At 43.1% G+C, this 24,116-nt stretch overlaps 1 protein-coding gene across 1 annotated transcript in view; it reads right to left on the bottom strand.

The window, feature by feature from the left end:
* The window catches only part of neo1a (neogenin 1a), a 170,721-nt gene that overhangs the window by 101,739 nt on the left and 44,866 nt on the right, over positions 1–24,116 (bottom strand). The window contains exon 2 of the mRNA XM_085349868.1: positions 9,113–9,436. Coding sequence (XP_085205994.1) covers positions 9,113–9,436 — 324 coding nt within the window. The remainder of the gene's footprint in view (positions 1–9,112; positions 9,437–24,116) is intronic.

Below are 24,116 nucleotides of genomic sequence, written 5' to 3'. Positions count from 1 at the left end.
TCAAATAGCCCAAAAATGTAATGCTATTTCTGAAAGAAAGGTGTCAGAATATACAATGCATCGTAGTTTGTGGTGTATGTGCCTGCATAGCTGCAGACTAGTTAGAGTGTCCATGCTGACCCCTGTCCACTGCTAAAAACACCCACAATGCACACGTGAGCATCAGAACTGGACCACGGATCAACGAAAGTGGCCTGGTCTGTTGAGTTACCTGCACCCTTTTATGGAAACATTGACACAAAGCAATAGGATTCAGGTGCAAAACGAGTTTGAGGTGTTGACCTGGCCTCTGGATTCCCCAGATCTCAATACAATCCAGCATCTGTGAGATCCACAGAGGTCCCACCTCACAACTTACAGGGATTTTAGGATCTGCTGTTAACATTTTGGTGCCAGACACCACAGCTCAATTTTGATATTTTAAATTCACTTATCTCCCCAACATCTTGCAGCATTAATGTTAATTTCTGGTTGTTTATCCAATATGCTTTTTGGTGTAAAAGCATATCCTGTGATGTTCCTTTTAATGTGACAAATTCAGATTTTGAATAGTCTTATTTAGTGTATCGCTTTAGTGAAATGTGGTAAATGTGTTAAATTCATCCTACGAGGGTGCTAACACATTTCAAGGAAATCCCACATACAACTATAGCCGCTGATGCCCAATTCAAAATTGCATGAGATCCTGAAATGATGCTGTTCAAGTACTAGTAGATATATTAGGGCAGATGGTAGCAAGATGTCTATAAAAGACAAAAACACTCAAGCTGATTAACATGATGTGCAACCAGCCAAATTGTAACCAATGCTGGGATTTTATCCTTTGGGTCCAAAGACAAAATGAGAACATTTAAGGGAAATCTCTAAGGTTGTGTGGAAAGCCTTGAGCAGTGAAGTTTCTTCACTGATGTGCAGATGCCTCCCACATACTGGGAGATGCACTATGTACAGTTGTGAATTGAAGTTCAGCTGGCAGGGGAGTCGAGGTGCACGGTGGGGAGCAGAGGCCCCGAAAAACACAGAGGAGAAGAGAGCGAGTTTGGGAAGTCATTAAGAGTTTATCTTCACCCGCTGACGGCAGCAGTCAATTATCACTGTCATTAGAACATCGTAATTGTACCAGCGTAGTGTAGAAACAGGCTGGAAATGTTCTCAGCTCAATTGGACACTTCACTTTAATTTGAAATTCTAACTGCGGCTTCATTGTAGCGAAGAAAATGTCCCCAGGTATTTTGTTTTTTCAAACACTCTCCGTGTAGTAGGGTATAATCTGGCACAGACACCGAAATTATCTCTGAGGGTATGTTTGTGCTACTTTTAGCACTGTTGTGGAATTTATTTCACAGAGGAGTTGGTGTGTTTTCTCTATATATCCATGTACCCACAAGTAAGTCTGCAGCGCCAGGTCTTATATGGGGTTTAGAAAGAAAAAAAGTCAACCAGTAACTAGTATAAATGGTCATATTTGAGCTCTAACTCATACTTAAACATTTAATTTTTATGGTCTAGTGCTCACCCTACAGTCACAGTACACAGGAATGATCCTGGGTTCAAGACGGGGAGGAGTCACAGACCACAGCCTCAGGCAGGTGCAAGCTAGTCTCCTCCCAGTGCCGGTCCCAAGCCCAGATAAATGGACAGGGTTACATGAGAAATAGAATCCGAAGTAAAAACAGTGCCAGTAATTTTTAATTGCCCAGTTGCTGGTTGTGCACATCCAGCGAACACTGAGTATTTGTGGTGTTTAAGGTGATGAACTCAAAAGGAAATAAAGATAATGGGACAGGATCATAGCACATCATCGTTTCATGTAGAAAGGGAGATTATAAAATCTCTCAGAAATCACAGTCCATTCGTCTTATATAACATAACTCCTGAGTCCATCCTCTGTTTGAATCAATCTGTTTTAGAGTTCCCTCCTTTAAGGCCACGCTTCTTTGAGTTTTCTTTTGATTGGCTGCCCCTCTGTAACAGGAGGTTGGAAGTGCAGGTGGGCGGGCTTACATGCTCACAGAGAGAGCTGTGTGCCTGAGGATACAAAAATGTGGGAAAGCGAACATTGTGAAGCCTGAGCTTCTGACTTACAGCTATTACCTTTACAATTACAATTTTATGCCATATTTAATCTAACATTTGAGCAGCATATGTGACTGAGAAGACGATCCTCTTCAAAGAAACAAACACAAAAAACTCTTTATACAAAAAACTTGATTTAGCAGTGACTTGTGTGATGAGGACTTTTTTGGGAGACAATTTATAGGAGCAAGATTAAGTCGTTGCAAAAACAGAAAAAGCTTGAAACAAGCCTGTGTTGAAGCAGCTAACGTGTGTAGCAACAAACTTCTGTTGCACCGGTGTTCAACTGGAAAAATTCTGAAAGCATAAAGACAATTAAGTGCGTAGGTGTAAATTTCTATGCACACACACAAAACCACACACTAGACACTGCGGTGTCTGGAGAGTAGAGATAGGGCTGTCTCCATCAGCCTCTCCACCTACCCAGAGGACCTAATCAGTCAGTGAATACACGTAAAATGGAGGCTGTCATCTACCTCCAGCCCAACAGACTCCCCGCCGACACTTTTCTCCCACTGCCAGCCTCTAGAGAGCAAAAAAAAAGATCTTTCCCAAAAGCTCCATCCTCAACCAAGATATCCTACATCATGCATCATATTTTCTCAGCTGCCGAGTTTCTCCGTCCTCTTTCTCTTTGTCCTGTTTAGTCTCATCTTTACAGTTAGATCCAACTACTCATATACCAATTTCTGTTTTGTTTTTTATTGTCTTTGTATTTCCAAATTTCATGACTTTTGTCCCAAAGATAGCTACATGTTTTCAATTTCATCTTAACATATGATGAAAGCGCCTAAGTGTCTCTTTCTTCGCCTTTATCTCGAGCTGACTTCACTCCTTCCTGACATGTGCCAGAGAGAGATGAAAATCAGGGTAATGGAATCCACTGTGATCCTGACACTGCTTCCGGGACAGAACAATTCATCACTGCAACAACCCTCAACTCAGCAGGAAAGAGGCACATAATTGGGTATCAGTGGGAAACGCCTTTTTGCATTGGGAGCAACCAGAATCTATGCTTGGATTTTTGGATTCTTCTGTCCATCCAAAAGAAGAACAAAATTCCATCAATCAAATTTACAACTCGACAGACTGGCGACCCACCCAGGGCGTACCCTGCCTCTCACACAGAGGTTGCTGGGATAGTCTCCAGCCCAATGGCAACCCTGAATTGGATAAGCGAATGAAGATGGGTGTCTGGATGGTCATCCAACTTTATCGGCTTACACTGGAATGCCAAAATTATAAAGGAAAGCCAAGTCGATCTTATCCCGCTTTCCACAGTCACGCAAACTGTGCATTACAGTTGTTTCGCTTGTCATGCATCTGAAAACGTGTGGGGTAATGATTCATTCATCTGAGGACAGGGACTTGTTAGCCTGCTTATGGTTCTTGCAGTGAGCAAGCTCATGCCTGTGAAGACATCTGTCAGCATGCAGATCAAAGGTAACTGTAATGCCTGACAAGCTATATAGAAATTTAAAATACACTACTGCATATTTGAGGTAATATTATTCCTACGCAGCACTTAACTGCGTTTGAAGAGACATGAATTTTTAAAAACAGTCGCTCCAAATCACAACAAATTGACTGCAGGGTGCAGATTAAAGCCTGGATCCATCTGCAACTGTTGTAGGTGTCAAGTGTAAACAGGACATGAGTAAAAATCACCACCCTGGGGTTGCACGTCTCTGTCAACCAGTCAAGTTTTGATTCATATCAGTCCACAATCATTTAATATATGCAATACGTAGAGACTGCAGGAATTTAATTGGTGGGACTGAACCAACTGCTTTCAGGCATTGGTGTCTTTGAATTCCAACTCAGTATTTTTTTAAAAAATTCATTTTAGTGTTGACATACTCAAGATTTGCAATGTAGACACTCTCAAAAACAATAAAAAATTCACGAGGAAAAACAGATGTGGATGGTTTGTTTCTTTTTTGGAGCTCCTCTGAGATTTTTTGTTTTGGAGATTTATTATTCTATATTTTAGATGGAGCTATGTAACTGCCGTGGCCACTGTGGGCCTGCAAAATGGGTGAGTGCTAGAGCCTGTGAATACCGGTGAGTGTGTAGAAGCAGTTGAAAGGTGGAGGACTGAAAGGATAATAAAGAGAAAATGGAAGACTGTGAGGGGTAGTAAAGGGAGTAAAAAGAAAGGACGGGAGGGTGATTTAGTGACTCAGAGAACTGACAAAGAAAGCAAGACAAAGGTGAGAGAGGTAAAGGAAAGAAAGGGAAGTAGAGGATGAATGAATGAAGTGAACACATAACCCTCAGCGAACAGCTGAGAAGCTCGTGGGCGTGAGTGGTTAGACGTGAGCTGATTGGGCTGTATCGGCGCACATAGCAGGGAAAAGACCGGTGTTTGTTTGTCCTTGATTTTATTTGCTTTGTGTGTTTATTATAAACAGGGTGAGGGGTTTATATATTGATCCTAAAAAGGGGAGAAAACAAAGTTCAGAATATCTAAGGAGGACTCGCATGCTCTCCAGTGACCTAATTAGACTTTAGCCAACAGAGACACACAATTGGTAAGAAAATATCTTTTTTAATTCTCACATTAAGTATAATTAATGTTTCACAGAATGAACACAATTATAGCGTAGTGGTTTATACATTCACCTAACAAGCAGAGAGCACAAGTAAGTCTGATCCCCCGGAGGAAAGACAAATCCCTTTGTGGTTGAGTCCCAGAGGCAGCCGGAGTTACCTAAAGAAATCTGCTAAATCAAACATGCAGAGCCGCCCACTGTGGTGACCAACTTGTGAATAAGGGACCAGCCAAAAGTAGCTTTCACAGCAAAATAAAACACATAGAAAGTAGAAATCATTTATACAGTGTTCCAGAAATCAGGTGAGTGCAGATGGGTATGTATCCAAGCTGCATGTAAACCTAAAAATGGTCATTCTTAAGCTTTAAGAGGCCAATAAAACCATCCTGATACATGTATTTCTAGGTACTCTTGCCTTAAAGCAGCCACGTCCATCTCTGACGAACATTTTATAAATACAATCCGTGTTGAGTTTAATATTTCAACAGAAACTTGAACTGCAGCGGTCCCTGTCATGGCTGGAGGAAAGGCTGTATGTGATGAGCTGAATGCACCGAGGTAGTTTTAACAAAGATTAAACCGAGCTGCCAAAGCATATTACTCGAGCCACCTGGTGAATGTGCGAGTTTGTCAAAACTTGACGCAATCGCGCCTTAAAAGGCTAAAAAAAAAATGTCTGCCTGTCCTTAAGTGAAAAGTAATGATATGCCGCTTATAAAAAAACAGAAACAAAACAAAATCACTCAACTCAGATAAAATCCTTTTCAAAGCGGGCATATAAAGCCATGTATCCATTCATTCCCTTGCAACCTTTTACCATTTTATTTACCCGAGCCACTGAACGAAGAAAATGTACTACACACAAAAGAGTCATTCAAAGGAAATCTTGCGAACCATGGCAACCTCAGTGCCCTATTATGTTTCATCCCAATTGAACGTCTTGATCCGTGTTTGGCTGACATCCATTTTATGTTGTGAAAACACAGCTGACTTGTGATTATTCACAATATGTAAAGATGTCAACTTAACTGCAAGTACAACAAAGTGCCTCCGACAACAGCACAAAGCGCTCCCCCTGCAACGGTGATGCAATCATCCTTTTCCACATTTTCAAGCCGTCATTTCTCCGGGGGTGTGACGCACCCCCTCCCCTACCCCCCTCGTCAAAAAACAGATTAAAATACATCAAAAAAAGGGGATTAAAGAATCTGCCGACACTCCTAAATCCTTCAAAAGGCGTCCGACTCTATCAAAGGATGAGTACTATTAAATAGTGACACGTGAAGGGTGCCGGTGTTCAGTTTATAATTTCTGCCACTGTGGGGAGGGGAAAAATGAGATTTCAGTGAAGCATGATATCAAAGCAAAGCAATAAGTGGCTTTTGCCATCTTTATATGCCGGAGTAACCTATAGGTGACAGAAAGAGAGAGAGTGCACAGCAGAACAGAGGTGAAGCACTTGATTTGGCTGCCTCATGTACATACACAGACGTCAGATAGGAAAAACAAACCAAATAGGCTCCAAGACAGTGAGAGGGCAAAATAAATTCTCCATTTTCTCATTTGGGGGTTTCCCTGTTAAGCGGCAGTGAGGTGGGGCTCACCTCAAGCGATTCTTAAAGAGGGCTGAGTTCAAAGCGTGCCGGTGGGAGGAGAGACGGCTGCGTGGGAGAACAGCAGACAGTTAAGATGGGATTTCTCATTACGCGCGTCTCGCTCTGTGTCCTGGCTAACACTGCTGTATACCGCTCACTCCTTCTCTGCCCTATAATTTCTCTCACTCCCCCCCCCTCCTTTTCTCTCTCGCATAGACTCAAACTGAATGCATAAGATTGCGCCCCACTAGGCCACATTCCCCTTCTCTTTCATCTGAGCCCTGCTTGTGTTTCCACACTATCTGACTGTGCACACACAGAGGCTAAAACACACACAGACAGACTGGATGACAAAGCGAGAGCAAAGAGGGAACACAAGGCAGAGAGATCTTACCGTGTGTACATGAATGAGAGCTCAGAGCTAGGCTATGAAAAATAACAAATGTTGAAACTGAAAAAAATCCTTTAAACATCTCTCTATATAAATATATGAAACAGGACTTTTAATTGTTTTATTTCTTTACATACAGTCATTTTTAAATAATTCCCACGTCAGCTGAATGATACGAAACAGTCTGAATTACTTCACTGCATTTTAAACAGTGATTTCCTTCAGATTGGTTACATTCCCGTGTGTTCTTCTAACCGTGTTTTGTCTTTCACTGAATCTAAATACTGTTTCCACCTTCACTTTGTGCATATAAACAAACAGAACTGAAAAAAGTCAGGTAGCGGAGCCCATCAGGGCAAAGAGGTAAAGCGGGAGAGCGCGGCGCTGTCGTGATTGCGTCGCTGTGTGGAAGTAGACGCGTTTGCTCGAGAAGAATGAGCAGCACGTCCCCTTGCAATCAATCCCAGATATTACCCCGGTATTTGTCAGATATGCTCCCTGCCACGCCAGCCATCCGTGACTCATTCCGTCATTACATCGGAGAGGTCACGCCCACTCCACCCCTGCCTGCGCCATCGTTCCAGGGTCTGATGGCGGCCTAATGGCCTGCTCTCCCTACACTGCAATTAACCTTTTTATTGGCCACCTGCCAGACAGCTGGAGATACAGCAGTGTGCGTAGTATGGGCTTATGTAAGCGCGACCATAAATGCGTCTGTGTTTATATGCACATGCACAGTGGCTGAAGCTTTTAAGTCTATAAATTACCATGTGAGCAGCGAGCCCCAGAGCACGCATGTGCACGTGGGCCTATAAAAGCTGACAGATTTCACCTGCTACTCTCGTCAAATAGAAATTGATTGAATCTAACATCCCATCATGTTTGACCCAGACAGATCCCACTGGCTGTGATGCTGTCTCAAAGCGGAAACACATCTTGGAACAAGAACTAAACACGTCCCTTTTGCATTATAGGCGAGCGCAGGGGGAGATATTATTTGTACTCCAGGAGCACCTGTCTCCCACCCCTGTCGCTGCTGGAGTAGAAGTAAATGGCAGCTGTAAAAATGATTCCAATTAAAATGACATTTCTGTAAATATGTCATCTTCCAAAGTTTAATCAAATCTGTGCCACTGATGCCAAACATTGCATAGTTAAAGCTACCCCGTGGAGTTTTTGACTTATAGTAGCACAAATCCCTGTTTTCAAAACACAAAGACGGGCGTGCATGCAACAGGGACGGGTGATAATTCGCGTGGAAACACTGTAATGTGCCAGCAAAGACTGTATCCTAGTAAATGTGCACACAGTGTAGATGAAATTGGAGGACAAAGTGCATTCAGCACATTTGTCTTCATGAAAATAAATATAGATCTAATTTGTCTGTTCACAAGGAAACTCCACAGAATCATTTTAATGCTGATATCTTTTATTTGACCATCCGATGTTTTATTTTAAACCCTGCTGCACTCTAATAGTATTATATCCTTTTCCCAAGGGAAGTCGTATCTGCGAGATCTCGTCTCACACACAGTTAGACCGCGAGCTTTTTGAGTGAAGGAGAAAAAAAATCTTTTCGATCTCTGCAATGCTAACATACTGCTTCATTACTTTGCAATTCAAAAACCAATGAAAAGTAACAGAACGGCAGGCGGACAGTAACTTTACACAGGCGCTCGCTGTCTGAGAGGCTCGCTATACCATTGTCAACAAGAGGTCTCTGTCGAGTGTCTTTAAAATGTGGCGGAGCACGGCTGAGCAGAAAGCACACAGTAAATGCATTCTGTGGCTCCTGCAACTGCAAATTGAATTTTGGGGCATGACTTGACTCAAAACACCTAATAATCCCACGTCACTTGCTGTTCCCGAGCTGAACAAGGTCACACTGTACAGCGAGTAATGAAAAAAAGACCCTTTTTACAAGCATTTATCCAAATGCATTCAGGCTCCGGCGAGGTGAAGAAATTTAAAGAAAAGAAAGCACAAATGGCCGAGCACCTGAAGGACAAAAAACCCCCAACAGAATAAGAAAAATAAACCACAAAACCCTTTCATGTATACGGACGCCACATGTCTGTGCACATATAGCATGCAGTGGTGAAGGGGGGAGCATAGCAAAGACTGACAGGTTTTAAGTCACTGCACAAACAGCTTTTGTTTCTTATGACGTCTCATTAGCCCTGACAAAAAGTTAAAGCTGGGATTATCTAAACCTTATCGCCTCATTTGTCAATCAGCTTTTGAATGTGCACACTCACTCTGATGTGACAGCCAGCACAAGTGCAAACACGTGTTGGGAGTTCAGCAGGTCTATAAAGCACTTGCTGGTAAACACGTAGTCTAGTCAATGCTTTTCGGCTCCATCCATAATCTCACAGTGGCTTTTGAGTGATCAACAGCTCAACAGTAACTACAACACATTTGAAAGCATAAACCAGAGTTGAGTTTGGACTGTATCACATGCTGGCTATGCTGATTAATCTCGCAGTCCTTACCTGCTACAGAGAGGCGTGCCGTGCGGCTGGAAATGGATCCCAGGTTCTCAATGGTGGCAACACACTGATAGGTTCCTTCGTCTGGCTTGTTATGTTTAGAGTGGACCACATGGCTGAAGAACAGCGTGCCGTCGGGCAGTATTTTTCTCCTCTCGTCTGAAACCAGGCTCATGAAGGTGCCGTCTTTCTTCCATTCGATGTGTGCCGGCGTGGCTGCGTCGCTGTGTGCAGAACAGTTGAGGAAAGCGGAGTTCCCCCGGATGGCCAGCGTGTCCTGGGGCTCCACGGTGAACCAGAAGGGGCTGAAGGGCTGCACTGCTGAAGCTGAGGAGCAACAGAGGGGAGAAGTGAGATGTCAACACAGAAAGTTACGTCAGGTCCACTTTTCTCTGAGCGCTAATGAAAATTAGCGAAATTCTTGCTGCTCTCCAGCAGCTTATCAGTGGGCGATGTGGCTTGAAGATCACACCACAATTATGGGGGCAGATTCATTATCAAGGATGCATTGCTCAAGTTTCCCCAGATGATCATTCTCTATCATTCTAAACACCTGATTAGCTGTGTATACAGTGGATTAAAAAGTCTGACAATTTGAGTTAGTGCTCTATTTCTCGTTTTTACATTGATTTTATTCTGAAAGTTCCTGCAGGAAGTGGTAATATATATAACACTGATATAACACTGATGCTTCTTCTGGCTGGTTGCCAGGTCGCCTCCATTCTTTATCCACCAAACTACGCCACAGCTATTCACACTTCTTGTTAGTTGAAATGTGAACAGTGCTGATATTTCTATACAAGTTACTCTAAGAATTTTATTCTGAAAGTCCAGTCTCTTCAAAATAAAGCACCTGTATGTAGCAGGTGGTAAAAACCAATCACAATTTAACACGGTCAGATCATACCAGTGTATCCGTTTTGATTTCACTGATTCCAGCATGGATCTTCTTTCCGTAAGCTTCAGCTTCTTTATCGGATTACTAATCAGTAATCGAGTGTAACTACTATCAAAGATCAGTAAAGAAACATGCTTGCGGTTAGGCTGCAGCAGAGGGTTGATGAAAGGTGCGAAATGCTTGCAATCACTCTAAATTGCACAACACTACTATCTGCTTTTTCAGTTCGGTCACAGCATATCCTAAGAAGTCGCTGACATCAATGGCGTGTTTCAATGCTCACTCTAAAAATGACAGAACACTGCAGGACTCCAAGTGCCCCAAACACTGAATGAAGTGTTCCCGAACCAAAACATCTTTTTGTTCATTCTATCTTTCAGCCAAAGTGCCTCGGCCTTATTCCAGAGCCTCAAAGAGGCTTTTTATTATGAAACCACAAGCCTCGCTGGAATTGGGCAAGAGGAACTGACAAATTTAACCAAGTCTAGCCTCCCTGGCAAGTTAATATCACGTCTTGCGTTATCATAAGTACAGCGTGCGGGGAAGGAGTAAACACGCAGGAACGCGGCTGTCATTTCCTTTCCTCGAGCAGAAATGGTAACATCACATTGACATGAACAGTGCCAAAGTGAGAGTAAGTAAAATTGCTTTGCATTCACCTCATCCATTATTCAAGCACTCCCACTGTAAGAGTCACACTGTGGTATTGTTTAGATAAATAACACCAATTATCAGTTCTGCAGGGATGGGGCAGAGCTTGAAAAATAATTAAAGGGGTATGAAGGTATTTTAATAATTCAACGAATGGAGTGAAATAAGTGGCTGAGTGTTAAATGCAGTTTAAAATATGCCTGCTCTCTTCCAAGGAAATGGCATGTCTCCGGGGGAGAGGGGAGAGCAGAATGCGATAAAAAGAGATGAAGACAGAAAATGAGAGAGTAGTGTGAGAGCGAACGAGGGATCCTGTGCCAATAGTTCAGCTATTTAACTACTAGAAGATAATTTCTCTACCTTGTGGCGCCCTAGCGAGAGATCCAAGATTGAAGTAATATAATGCATGGTCCATTATGGTGGCAATATGAATGCTTGCCCTCTGTGCACTTAGTTGTCTTGAAAGCACAAACAATTACAGAGAAAATACTGTTGGAAAGTGACTGAACTAAATAGAAACAGATGCAAATAAATGTAAGCCGTTTTCCCACTAAACTGAGCAGTCAGACCCCACACTAATTCACTGATGAGTGGACCAGAATACTGAAGAGGAAGTGTGCCTGCATTCTGTCTCAGTGTACAGCAGGGACCTTGAACAACTGAATTGAGGCCTGATATACGAGCACAGTCCCTTTAGAAAGATCTGTGTTAGCAGTTACTTTACAGATATCCTCCTATGACTGCTCTGGCGCCATTTCACTGCAGTTGCGGAGTTAATTCAAGCAAAGAAAACTTTATTAGGCTGGGTAATGCACAGAGTGCGCAAGAGCTCAAAACATTTTGAAAATCCCTCCAGGCAGAAGTGGAAGTGAAATTCAAGTGAATAAACAGCAGTAATGAATAAAATATACAATGTTCTAAACTAGCCCAAAACATTTCTAACTGCAGCTCTTAGGAGGCAAGTGAGTGGCTTCTAATTAGACTGAAGCAAGTAGCTAATTTCAGGAAATCAATAAATTCACAGCGAGCCTGCTTACATATTGGGCAGAATGTGACAACACTAGCAAATGTGTTTGACTCATGGTGTATAGGACAGATGGAGAGAGACTTGAGGGAGGAATTCGTCACTCCAGCGGACCAAAAGCACCATGACATGCTTAATCATCTCTGCATTACACTGCTGGAACAGTTGGGTGTGTGGGGCTGGGCAGCTCGTCTGTGCCCAGGTTTGGCTCCCCTCCAGTCAAAAGACCATCTTCAGCTGCTCTCTATCTGAGGGAAAAAACTGAATGGGCTTGAAGGTCCTACAAGCATCCTATCAGAGTCAAAGCAGCTGGCTTTAGCAGCTTTTCATCCCAATCGCAGAAACAGTAGGGGAGGGCTTAGCTTCGGCTCTACTTTTGAGAAAATGGCAAACCATCTGCATTCAGCTGCAGACACAACAACCAACGTCTGTGCACTGGGATGAACCAGGGGTGTAAGGAGTTTGATGGCAGGCAATCGGCTTTTTGGCAGCATCTAACTAATCTTCTGTTAGAATCTTTGACTCATTAACACCATTTCTGCTACTAATCTCAATTACTCCCTCACATTACCTTCAACCGCTCCTGGCAGATGGCTGCCCCTCCCTGAGCCTGGTTCTACTGAAGGTTTCTTCCTGTTTGAAGCGAGTAGTTCCTTATCTATCGCCAAGTGCTTGCTCATTTGAAGTCGTCTGATTGTTGGGGTTTCATTCTATTATTGTAGTGTCTTTACCTAATAATACAAAGCACCTTGAGGCAACTATTTTTGTCATTTGGTGCTATATAAACAAAACTAAATCCAATAAAACTGCAAACAGATTCCAAAACAAGGATGCCAACGTTAGTGGCCAAAGTTCAAACGCGTGCGTTTCACGTAAAGGTGGGATTGTGTAAATCAATGCCGAACACCCTGGACTCATCTGCAGACTGAACAAATATTTTGACAAAAGGCGAAAGCAGCATTCCAAACTGATGACTATATTTCATGTTTCCGTCTTTGTAGCATGTAGAGAAACACAATCATAAAAGAAGTTTCACATAAAGCGCAGTGTAGCCAGCGTATAATTTCTCTCCTCTAGAAAGCAACTAAAAATAACCAACTCAAGGCAAATTTATCTCTTTCAAACTCCCTCAGATTATTTATAGAAAATGAGGGAAAATGTATGAAAGCACACAGAGCAAAATCCATATTTCACCAATTTAATGGGTCCCTTAGGAATAACAACAAAGTCCCCGTATCAATAAACAGGCTTCTGAACGCTAACCTAAAGCAATTCCAGTGACGTAAGGAGAAGCTGGAAAAACCACACCCGTGACCGATATTTAAAGGTTCACTAGCCTGAATTGTCGCTCCTTGTTAAAAAGAGAGGACAAGCAGTAGGGATGGGTATTGATAAGATTTTAACGATTCCGATTCCATTTTCGATTCTGTTTAACGATTCGATTCCTTATCGATTCTCTTATCGATTCTTTTTTTTTTAAAAAGGAGAATACTAAAGTCGATTAGCTTAGAACTGTGTTTTATATCTTCTCTTTGAACAAGATAGAAATTTAGGAGTAACATGGCCTTACAAACCCAACAGTGAGATCTTAAGAGATCCACAGCCTACGGCTCTTCAATGGGGTGTCACAGGGTCCCCAGGAAAAAAATGTATATGTAAAATAATAAAATAAATATTCTCCTGTAGCAATAACAAAGTTTAACATAAATTATTCTGTAGCAATTACACAAGAATATCCAGTAATGTCCTGCCTACAATTAAACACATTCACTTACCAAAGTGAAATCGGGGGCATCTGCTGTGGCAAATGGGTGCAAGCCTTTGACCACAAACTTAGACACTGCTCGGTGACATTCGTCTATCCCGGCCTGAAAGGAGACGCTACCGGTAGACTGCAGCGAGAACTGCCAGCATCTGAGCCAGCCAGACTCTGTCTCTCTCATCATGGTTATCTAAATGCAACGCACAGTAATAGCAGGTTTTGTAATAAGGTAAATCGCGCTAACATAATATGCAATGCTAATTGATTAGTTACCTGCAGTATTAACGGGAGAGGACGTGGAAATGCTACCGCTGCTGCTGGGTTGAGCTTCGCTAGTCCGGAGCGGATCAAAAACACGACATTCGTTGAAAGCAATCGCGTGTTTTGTGAGCAAATGCTTTTGCATATTCGTAGTGTTTCCTCCCTTTGATGAAATCTCTACTTTGCAAGTATTGCACGTTGCCCTGTTGTCATCCTTTCTCATAAAGTGTAACCAAACTTTTGAGCGTTTGTGCCGCTCAGGCGCCGTGTTTCCTACTGGGTAAAAGACGCTACTCAACGTGATGACGTCATTCGGGGCGACTGGAATCGATAAGGGAATCGTTTTTAAAAGTGGCAAACGATTCCAAGGAATTGAAACAGTGGGAACCGGTTCTCAACAAGAACCGGTTTTCGATACCCATCCCTAACAAGCAGCCAGCACCTCAGCAGGAAGCAAGGATCTCTATCTGCAACATGTGATTAAAAAAAACAGAAGAAAATGCACAAACATCAGTATCTTAGAGTAAAGACAAGCTTCAACCTTTATGCCAGAGCTGAGGGAAAAAAGTTTACTTTTGGCAGCTAACAAGGTTCCGAGTTATAAGCCTGGAAAAAAAAATTGTAATGAACACAAATAGAACGAGCAGTGGCGTGCCGATGCACTGTGAAGTGCTCGCTGACAGAAAACTCAACAGAACTCATGTTCTCATACATCAAAGTGCAGAAAAACCAAAACCTGCTGAAACAGAACATAATGAGAAGAAGGGAGATCAGTTAAATTTGCAATGACAGGAATTTCTGTCTCTTGTATACATTTGTTTTTTGTCTTTCGCTCACACAGCCAGATGATGGCTATATGTTTCCCAGAGAAATGCAAAGTGCACCTTTAAATGTTTCTTACAATAGCACTGAAACACAGCGGGCTTTTAACAGCACAGCTGTAGAGTTAGAGGAGGAGAGAGGGGTCAGAAACCACATTACAGTGTGAGGAGTCTAATCTATTCGGGCCCCCATCCGTTTGTGTTTGATAAATAGAAACCTCCACACCAGGCAACCAGTGAGAATAAGTCGAGCGGAGAGCAAGGGGCTAGAAAATGGGCTTGTCTGCTTGATAAGCATGGGCTGTTACCTCTGTCCCAAATCCACTTTTCTCCGCAGTCATAAAAGGTTTGGGAGCCCAGCTTAAGGTGGTGCTGCGATATGCTGCAGTGCTCCCCCCCACTCGGATATGAGGAAGACAGAATGGAGATGTGGGGCTAGTGATGGATTTCCCCCACGTCCTGACAATGTTAAAAGCACGATTTCAGACATTACGGAGATTACTATCTAGGTGAGGGGTGTGTGTGTGTGTGTGTGATAACTAGTAACAACTTCTAGCTCTCTTCCCGTGAGAGTTTAGAAAAGTAGAAAAAGGTGTCTGCATCAACTGTGCGAGGTCATCTGCACTGACCCCAGATACCGGTTAACAATTTCGGCAAATTACAAAGTCAGCCTCGTAACATTGGGTGTGTTAAAAAAAAGAAATCCCACTGAAGGCAGTAAAGAGTGGGTTGGCGAGGGTCTGCTCTCTGCACAAAGACCCCCTGTTCTCTCCTATTCTGCACTTGGCCCAGCAGGAAGCCTCCTCCCTCATTGACCCACCGCCTGACAGCAGTCATAGTGACTGCCTTCCTTATTGAGCCACTCTTGAGACAGAACAGAGCGCTCTGGAAGCCAGTCGCGTTTTCAACAACCGAGGCTCTTCTGTGGCCTGATCTTTATAATATGTCACTGGATCTCTGAGCTGTAAGCCCTTTGTAAGAAAACAAGCCAGGAAAATCGTTAGTAGCGCATCGGAGATGAATGGAGGCCTTCAGTGCAGGTAAAGATAGATACAGGATGAGGGCCTTTTGTAATTTACCTGAGCACTTCAGGCTCCTGTCTCTGTGCTATTTCCATATCTTCACCGTTTGTTCTTCCAGGCAGAACATCAGGCTGCTTAAATGACACTAATGGAAATGGTTGTCTCTTCTTCCCTCCCACACTCTCCTGTGCTTTTCCTTCATTTTTGCACCCTGAGTCCGTGTCTCTTTCTGTGCAGTCTTTCATCCAGCCTTCTCCCAAAACTTTGCTCTAAAGCCCATCTGTCACCGTCGAGGACCTCTGGGAAATAACCATGAACCTAAGATCGAGCGTGGTGGGACTAGGTGTCTGCAATGTAGAAATGGAGAAAAAGCTTATTTGAGGCATGTATCTATTTAGTGGAAAAGGTGTCCTTTTCAAATTAAGAAAACACAGCCTCCCGCTCGAATTAATGTGCTGGGCTTTACTTATATTAAATTAAAGAAATTAAGATTTATGTAGAGACTCTGTGTTCGTGCTTTCTAGAGATTAGCCCAAATAATCTGACTATATGACTTTTACCATCTTCTACTATCTTTTACAATGTCAAGCTAAAGGAAAAGAGAGTTGGTGTTACAACCCAAGCACTCAACAATGCCTGATGAGCCTGATCACGGATACCACAACCCACTGATTCTGGTATTCAAAGCATTCCCCGCAGCACTTCATGAAATGAGGAGTTAAGGCCAAGCCATACAGGGATGGACAAAATGACTGGGGTGCCTAGCTCACACACTGGCTGTCCTGCGCTGGCACCAACTCAACTGGCAGATTAAAAGAGAAAAGGATCCAATTTCTTCAGCTCAGAGTTCTCCATCATCCTGTATACTGGCTGCCATGGTAAAGCTCCAGAGGCCCGGAGGCAACATGACAGGGTCACCAGTGAAGGAGGGTCACCGCAACGGCATCAGCTCTGGTTGCGCTGCAAACTGCCAGAAAATGGTATTCTAAAAAAAAACGTCAGTCTCTTTTTTAATCAGGTGGAGAGAAAAAAAAGATCTTAGTGAAATGATTCACTGCTTAATAGGATTAGCAAATAGTCTGAGTGCAAGACGCCGGCAAAACTTCAAATGTGGACCGCCACGGCCAACGTGAAGACATTAAGTGAAGGATTTTTATTCAGACCTTTTTACTCTTTACAGTACTGAATGTAATGGTGTCAGGGTATAGTATACCAGTGATTAATGACTACCTAATCCCACACAGGCACAACTGACCCCAACTTCCTGCTTAGTAGCAAAGGAGCTCAGTCCAAGACCACCTTGGAGCCTTATTTCAATGCACTGCCTAATGAGAGGCCTTAAAACCAGGCTCAACACCAAGTGTTAGCAAGAAACTGGATAATGTACAAGCTACGAGGAGGCCATATCGAGCGACGCTTAGACCAACATTTACCATTCTGAAAGTCAGTGGTAAACATTACTCTTTGGTTCACAGATTATATGGACTGAGTGATTTAAAGAATTAGAACATTTGAAACTGATTTTTCATCATTTAATAAAGCATTTTAAGAGCAGCTGTTTGCAGGAGCATTTGATTTAAAGTAAGCGCCAACATCTGAAGCCTAAACGTCTTAGTATCCATGCAGTGGCCTATAAAAAAAAAAAAGAGAGAAAAAAAAGTGTGTTTGTGTATTTTCCAAACATCAAAAGAGAATGCTGGAAATTAGGTTTTGAGGCAGTATCTGGCTTTTTTTCTTTTCTCATTAGTCCTACAAATACACACCTTTTATGTCACAGTTCAATGAAAATGCCAAGTGGTGATCAGGAGAAATAGTCTGCAGGGGAAAATCTCTTAAATGCACAGTAATTCATGCTTTGCACTCATTAGTGTAGCATACATTTTTCATAGATGTTTACAACAATTACATTTGGAACCTGTGTTTCCAAAATATGCATATTTATATCCCTGTGGCATGCCTGTAAACAAAATATGTTCTTGACTGTGCATTCGGCTACATTACATACATAATTTTATATTAAACTTACTGGTTATTGAATTATATATCCACCGCTGTAGACTGTATTATGAACTCTGGTACAAATAAATGGTTTAATGGTTTAAACAATTAATAAAACTCTTCTTTGGCAAAATGATAGAGGCAGGTATATTTCTTTCAGTAAAACTGGACACAAATACTGAAAATAGGAGGGAAAAAAAGACATTTAAATGAAATGCTGGACAGAGCTTTCAACAGCCGAGTGTGATGAGGGAGACCCAGGAGGGATTGGTTGGATGGGGAACCCCCTCACCTCATCTGGTAACGATAATTAACCAGTACTGATTGAGGCTCAAATTCCCTTGCTTATCAACCTCCCCCGTGGGCTCACAATGAAGGATTGGCCCACAGAGACGAGAGCAGCCCAGACAGGCATTCTTTGAGAGCTGGTCTTGAGATAGTGCAAGACAATGATGAAAAAACCCACTTTGCCTCACGCAAAGTGATTGGAACGCAAAATGGCAAGAACGAGCATGTTTCTCAGGCTAGATGGACACCCACAGAGCAGTTGGACTAAAGGTTACAACCATCACTTAATGCTTGCGTTTGAGAATTGGACTAACCTTTTCTAGCTGCTGAAAAAAAAGTGCTTTGAGAGAAAAAAAAAAAGAAAAAAAAAACTCACCATGGCAGCAGATGCCATTATCTGCTATTTTTTAAGTAAAATGCCCTTTAAATTGCACTCTCAAACAAACTAACAACTGCAGAGACAAACGACGCGCTTAAAATACCACCAGAAATCAGCACATAGTACCAATCAGTACGAACCGTTGAACTGTAGTCAGAAAAGACGAACAGGAGGGGAAATCCATATCGTCTTTTGACCCATAAAACATCGCGATGTCATTCAAATAATCTGGTAGCATGAGACAAGTGACTCAAAATCTGACAACATTGTCGAGTGCTGCTGTGAGCGCGACAAAGAAAGAATTGTGAAGATCTCATGTGAGATAGCATTGTACAGTAATAAAGCTGGAGTAACAATAATACATAGGGGGGGGGAAGAAAGAAAAAAAGTGGAAATGTCTTCCAGATGCCTTGTGGCGATAAGTTATCTGATGAGGCTGTAAAACCAGCAAGCACTGGGCAAAACGTAGCCAGGAAGTAGTCGACACACCAGGCAGATTGGGGCCAAGTTCTGAGCAGCAACACATGAGATAGTCATCTGAGACAGGAAAGCACATTCATTTTGCCACCAGCTAGCTCCACCCTGTCCCCACCAACCCCCATACTGAAGAAAATCATGTGGCCGTAATGAGATATCCTAGAGATTTTTTAATGAAACACAATATTATATTCTCTTGTGCCTGTTTTTTCTCTTTCCTCAGCTATCACACTCACTCACACAAACATATACACACAGAGAAGAAAATCGATATAATCCTCTATGCCTTGCACAGTCAAACACCCGGCAATTTATCAGCATTGGATTTCAAAGTCTGGGTCTTTGCCTATTTCGTCCTTGACTCCTGTCATTTATTTGCTCTTATTTTTTCTTGAGCACAACAGGAAGAAGTAGAGAAGGAGACGGGGTGTGTAGGGGTGTGGGGGGGTGTTTGGGAGGTGTAGGGGGGGGGGCTTGCTTACAGTACAATTTCCACACACTCTACAGTTAAGTAGAGCGGTTGGTACAAAGAGCTAGAGATAAAAGTGCAGGGCACACTGAACAACTCTGCCAGAGGTCACATCCAGCAATTCACTTGATCACAGTGTTTGGATCTGGCTCCTTTGAGTGGTCAAGTGTGGCCAATCTTCCTCTGATAAGTCAGATGCCAATTACCAGCCCAGACACAAAAACATTTCAAACTACCCCAGTTTCTCCTCTTGTCGAGATAAGCATCAGCATGCAAATTCTGCTAATTACAACGGAGCTGAGTCATAGTCCCCCCCACTTTCAAAGCTCCCTTTGAGACTTATTACACTGGCCTATTGCTGTCACATATAGATAAAAGATAAGAATTATTTTCCCATAAGAAAGGGGGGGGGGGGGGGGGGGGGGGGGGACGACACTAGCATTAACATGGTTGTCAGTTTCTTCTCACAAAAGAACTTGAAGTTTTTCTTCTATGCAATAATCCCACAGCTCTGCCTTTAACATAGAACAAGATCCTTACAACTAAAAACATGCATTTATGAGGAGTGTGCATATATGCGGGACGACTCTTTTTTTTGTTCTTTTCAGACTGGCTTCAAAGTAGTTGACAGAGAGGTGCAATTAGTGGGCTGTTGATAAAAGGGAAGCCAGTCGCTGCGTGTTCACAGCGATTTGGAGGAAACCATTTAACACTGGAGTACGGGAAAGATCAAAGCCTTCGAGCCAACACTGGGAGGGAGACTCAATTACTATTTTACTTGAAACCGGATGCTACCCCTCTGGAAGAGACCCTTAAAATAACTCTGGAAAAAAATATCCATGGCAGCTCGGAGAAGTGGGGACTCGGGAGGGAATGCTATCTGAAGACAGTGCTGTAATAACGTTGGAGTTAAGTGCGGTTACAGGGGTTAAGTGTTTGCACCAGGGGCATAGTTAGATTACAAAATGAAGATGCTGCGTGAGGCATGAAGGTCTCCTAGATATTATTACTGTCGTGTACGAGATAGCAAAGCTGCCTTTTAAATGATGAAAGCACCTTTTTCCCCCTTTTGGGAGAGTAGCAATTTTTTTTCACCTTACACTTCTGGCCTGCAATCATAAACCATTTTCACACATGAACTCCAGACAACAGCCTGAGATATTGTTCGAAGTTGCCCTGAAAGACGTGCAGCAGACGACAGGAGATTTTCTGTCAGATGTGCTGGGCTTTATTCAAACCGATGAAGCCGGTCTAACGTCCTGCCTGACCGATTCAGACATCTGCCTTCTCACATGCAGTTCATGTGTCAAATACAGATATATTTAGGACAACTCCCCAGTCACTGCAGATATCATCCTATAGCCAATCTGAACCACGACACACATTACTGATCTGACCCTTATTTACTGGGATTAACATGCTGCCTTTCAGGGGACATAGAATAAAGGGATGGGATGTGCTTTACTCACATTTACTTACTAAATCTATCATCAGCAGCTATGAGTCTTTTTCAGTGGAATTTCTACTTTACAGGTGACTAGTGTAAATGGGCCAGAACTTATTATAGTGCTTTACACCCATTCATACAGCAGTGTATTCTGTGCTGCTTTCTATTACACATGCAATCACAATCTAGTGGATTGGGGTTCAATATTTTGCCCAAAGAAACTGGGAACTGAACCACCGACCACAGTAACTACTGAGCCAGACAATGCCAGTGGGCCAAGGATTGAGATGAAAGATAACTAGAAATATAATCTGTCCAGCATGTCCTGGACCTACCGCAGGGTCTACTCCTGGTAGAATACCTCCCCTAGGAGACCCCCAGGAGGCATCCTATTCAGAAGTCCAAACCACCATAATATGGTGGAGTAGTAGTGGCTCTACTCTAAGTCCCTCCCAAATAACCAAACTCCTCATCCTATGAATAAGAAAAAGTCCAGCCACCCTTCAGAGGAGACTTTTCACCACTCGTATCCCTGATCTCATTCTTTGGGTCACTACCCAGAGCTTGATGCCGTGGTTGAAGGTAGGATAAATCAGCCGCTCCAACCCGTCAGTCACTCTCCCCTCACTCATGAACAAAGTCCACGCCCACCCCTGACATATAAAACTCCTCCACTTCAGGTTTAATCCTCGCAAAATGGGTTTTCTGCTCATAGTTCTTGTCAATGTCCACAGCAAAATAGATATTAGAATTCAATATATATTCTAATCACTGCATCAAGAGCAATAATAGCAGCATGTTCAGAAAGAAACTTTTGAAAGTGAATCGTTTTATTCCATGCTCTTTAGCAGACAGGCAAATCGGAGGAGACTGGTGCTTGGTAAGTGTGTAAAAGTCAGGCTTAGTGGGCGGAATGAAGCTATCTGTTGATCCTCTCATTCCTTAGGGACCACCTGCTGTTTCTTTCAGTCGGCAGGACTGGCTTTTCATGCATTCATTTCCATACAACTTGCCCACTTCTGTTCAACCATTACACTTTATTGTTTGCACCTTTGTTCCACTGTAACCAGCTTTCCTCTCCTTTATGCTCTGCCGCCGAGTGTGAAGCCCGTGCCAGTCTCTAAGGATGTAAGTACAACAAAAGCAGTTGGAGGATGTGGCACCAGTGGCACGAATGGGAGGTGAAGTATAGCATGAATATCATAAACAAGGCATCGCATCACCACACATGCTGACAAAAAAAACTGCATTCCTGGTCACGGAGACTGAGTTTCTCAATAACACATGCATGTGACCTGCATTGCTGCCCATTCCATACCGCAGCTCTGAAGGGCCCTTCTTTCTTTCTCCTGCCCACCGGAGGCTGATCGCTCATTACCGAGTGAGCTTATCTCTGCTCTCAGTCCTGTCGGCTCAGACAGCGGGAGCTTCCCAGGCTTGATGTGGATGCTAATGTGGATCATATTGCAGGTGAGGAAGAGGCAAACTGATGTGACAACAAGACAGAGTAATGGGGAGTCAAGACTTCAAGGGAGGGGAAAAAAATAAAATAAAACGGGAGGACACAGCAAGGTGAATGTCACTCATGGCGCATTTGTGCGAACATCTCAGACAGAAAAGGCGAGGGGAGGGGGGTAGGGCGCACTCATTTGTTTACAAAAAGAATTATGGCTACATGGCCTCAATCGGTCTGGTTTAGATAAGAGCTGAATGAGAAAGGTGCTCGTGTCCCAGCAGCCACAAAAAGGACTGTGATTCAATCTCAGTGGCTATCATTCCTCACTATCCAATCCCTTCCACGACAGTATCACGGTGCAAACTATGTGGTTTATTCCTGAAACACGAATGCTTGCGTTACCATGATATGAAAAGATGAAACAGTAGCTGAATTTAGACGGGAAAATGTCACTCGGTTGGCTTGATCTAACAAAAGCTGACTGTGTATCTTAGTAAAGGCCAAACAGATTTACTAGCAGTTTTTGTTTCCCTGTGCAAAAATATCCACGGGCATGGTGTGCATAGCAGTTTTGCCACAGTTAAACCAAAAGGAACCCGGCTTCACCAAACCACACGTAACAGATGTCGATGCGTGTTTGAATACTTCTGATTGAAAACAACAAAAAGACGGAACTCGTTTCCGTAGCGATGGCTCGTTTGTCTGTGCCAATTACGCCATCTAATTCCCAAATCAACTACGGCACCGCTCGAGCCGTAAAAGAGTCCTATCTGTGCAGCTGCTGGTGCGTCTCCGTCATCAGGTTAGATAAATGAATCCCATTTCCTGCACACTGACGGACTGCATCTCGCCTCTATTGTGTGACGTGATAACGTGAGTGCACGATTGTACTGCCTACAAAGCAACACATTTAACCCATCAAAGAGAGACCCCTCCCACCGCCCACCCACCTTTCTTTCTGCATCTATCAGGTAGCTCTCACAATAAAAAAAAAAACACAGGAAGTGGAGACCGTGAACACTTGACACAGGCTTGTCCTGTTGCAGATCTGATCAGAGTACAGCTGAAATTCCCTCTTATCTGTCAGTAACGGTGTGTAAACAGTCAGCCACCGAGCATAACCAGCTTGTGCCCAACTGTTTACACTATATCATAAGCAGACGTAATCTCTCCCTGAGCAATCTGGGTTTGAGTTACCGCCCACCTCCACCACCAGTCCTCATTAAAGAAGCAAAAAAGGAAAAAAAACAAAAACAAAAACATTCCCAATAAGGCTTGGGTGAAGTTTCCTCACTACTGGCTCAAATGTGGCGGTCAAAACTGCTTGCACCTTAAGCTCTCTTATCAATCTTACCAGGGAGGCTGGTATCAAAGGACCATCAATAAAAGATGAGAGGATTATGTATTTAATATGCTACATATAGCTTACGTGGTATTGCAGCCATAAATAATTCACTGTCTAGATAGTGTCCTGTATATCGCTGAAGCAACACTTTTCCTCATGTTGAGGCTCAGTTGACGGCCTTCTGTCAAACGCGACCTGCACACAACATCAACTGTGAAATTCTTATTGGGAACGGACTTTAAAGTTATGATGAATTGAGTGCATCGAGCTTTAAAGGTATTGACCCACTCTGTGCTCACAAACTGCATCGTGCTGCATTGCTACCCAAACAACAGCGTTTCTCAATGATTTCATCCTTAAGATCCCGGCGCATAACGAGCCACTACGCTCCGGCGAGCGCTGAGGTCTGGCTGCATATCCATGTCTCTGTTAAGCAAAGCTGCTGAGTAAATAAGTGGCTGAGTGGCAGTAACTGATGAGCAGTAATGATTTGTGTGCAGTGCAATCTTTCCCCCGGAGGGCTTCATGCACACCACCCCCAGCAAACCCACCCAAACACCACACTGAAGCAGGAGCTGCAACCAGAGGGGGCAATCTCTGGCCCTGAACCCATCTAATCCTCAACACAAGACTAGGGCCCCTATGAGAGTGTGTGTGGGCGTGTGAGAGCGTGTGTTTTTTCAAGAAGCGCATAGCAGCACCCCATGAA

Source organism: Diplotaxodon limnothrissa, linkage group LG1 (assembly GCF_057381915.1).
Source record: "Diplotaxodon limnothrissa isolate DT_005_m linkage group LG1, D_limnothrissa_male_GT1.1, whole genome shotgun sequence".
NCBI lineage: Eukaryota > Metazoa > Chordata > Actinopteri > Cichliformes > Cichlidae > Diplotaxodon > Diplotaxodon limnothrissa.
Note: the sequence above shows the minus strand (reverse complement) of the source record. Positions and strands in the feature narration are given on the sequence as shown.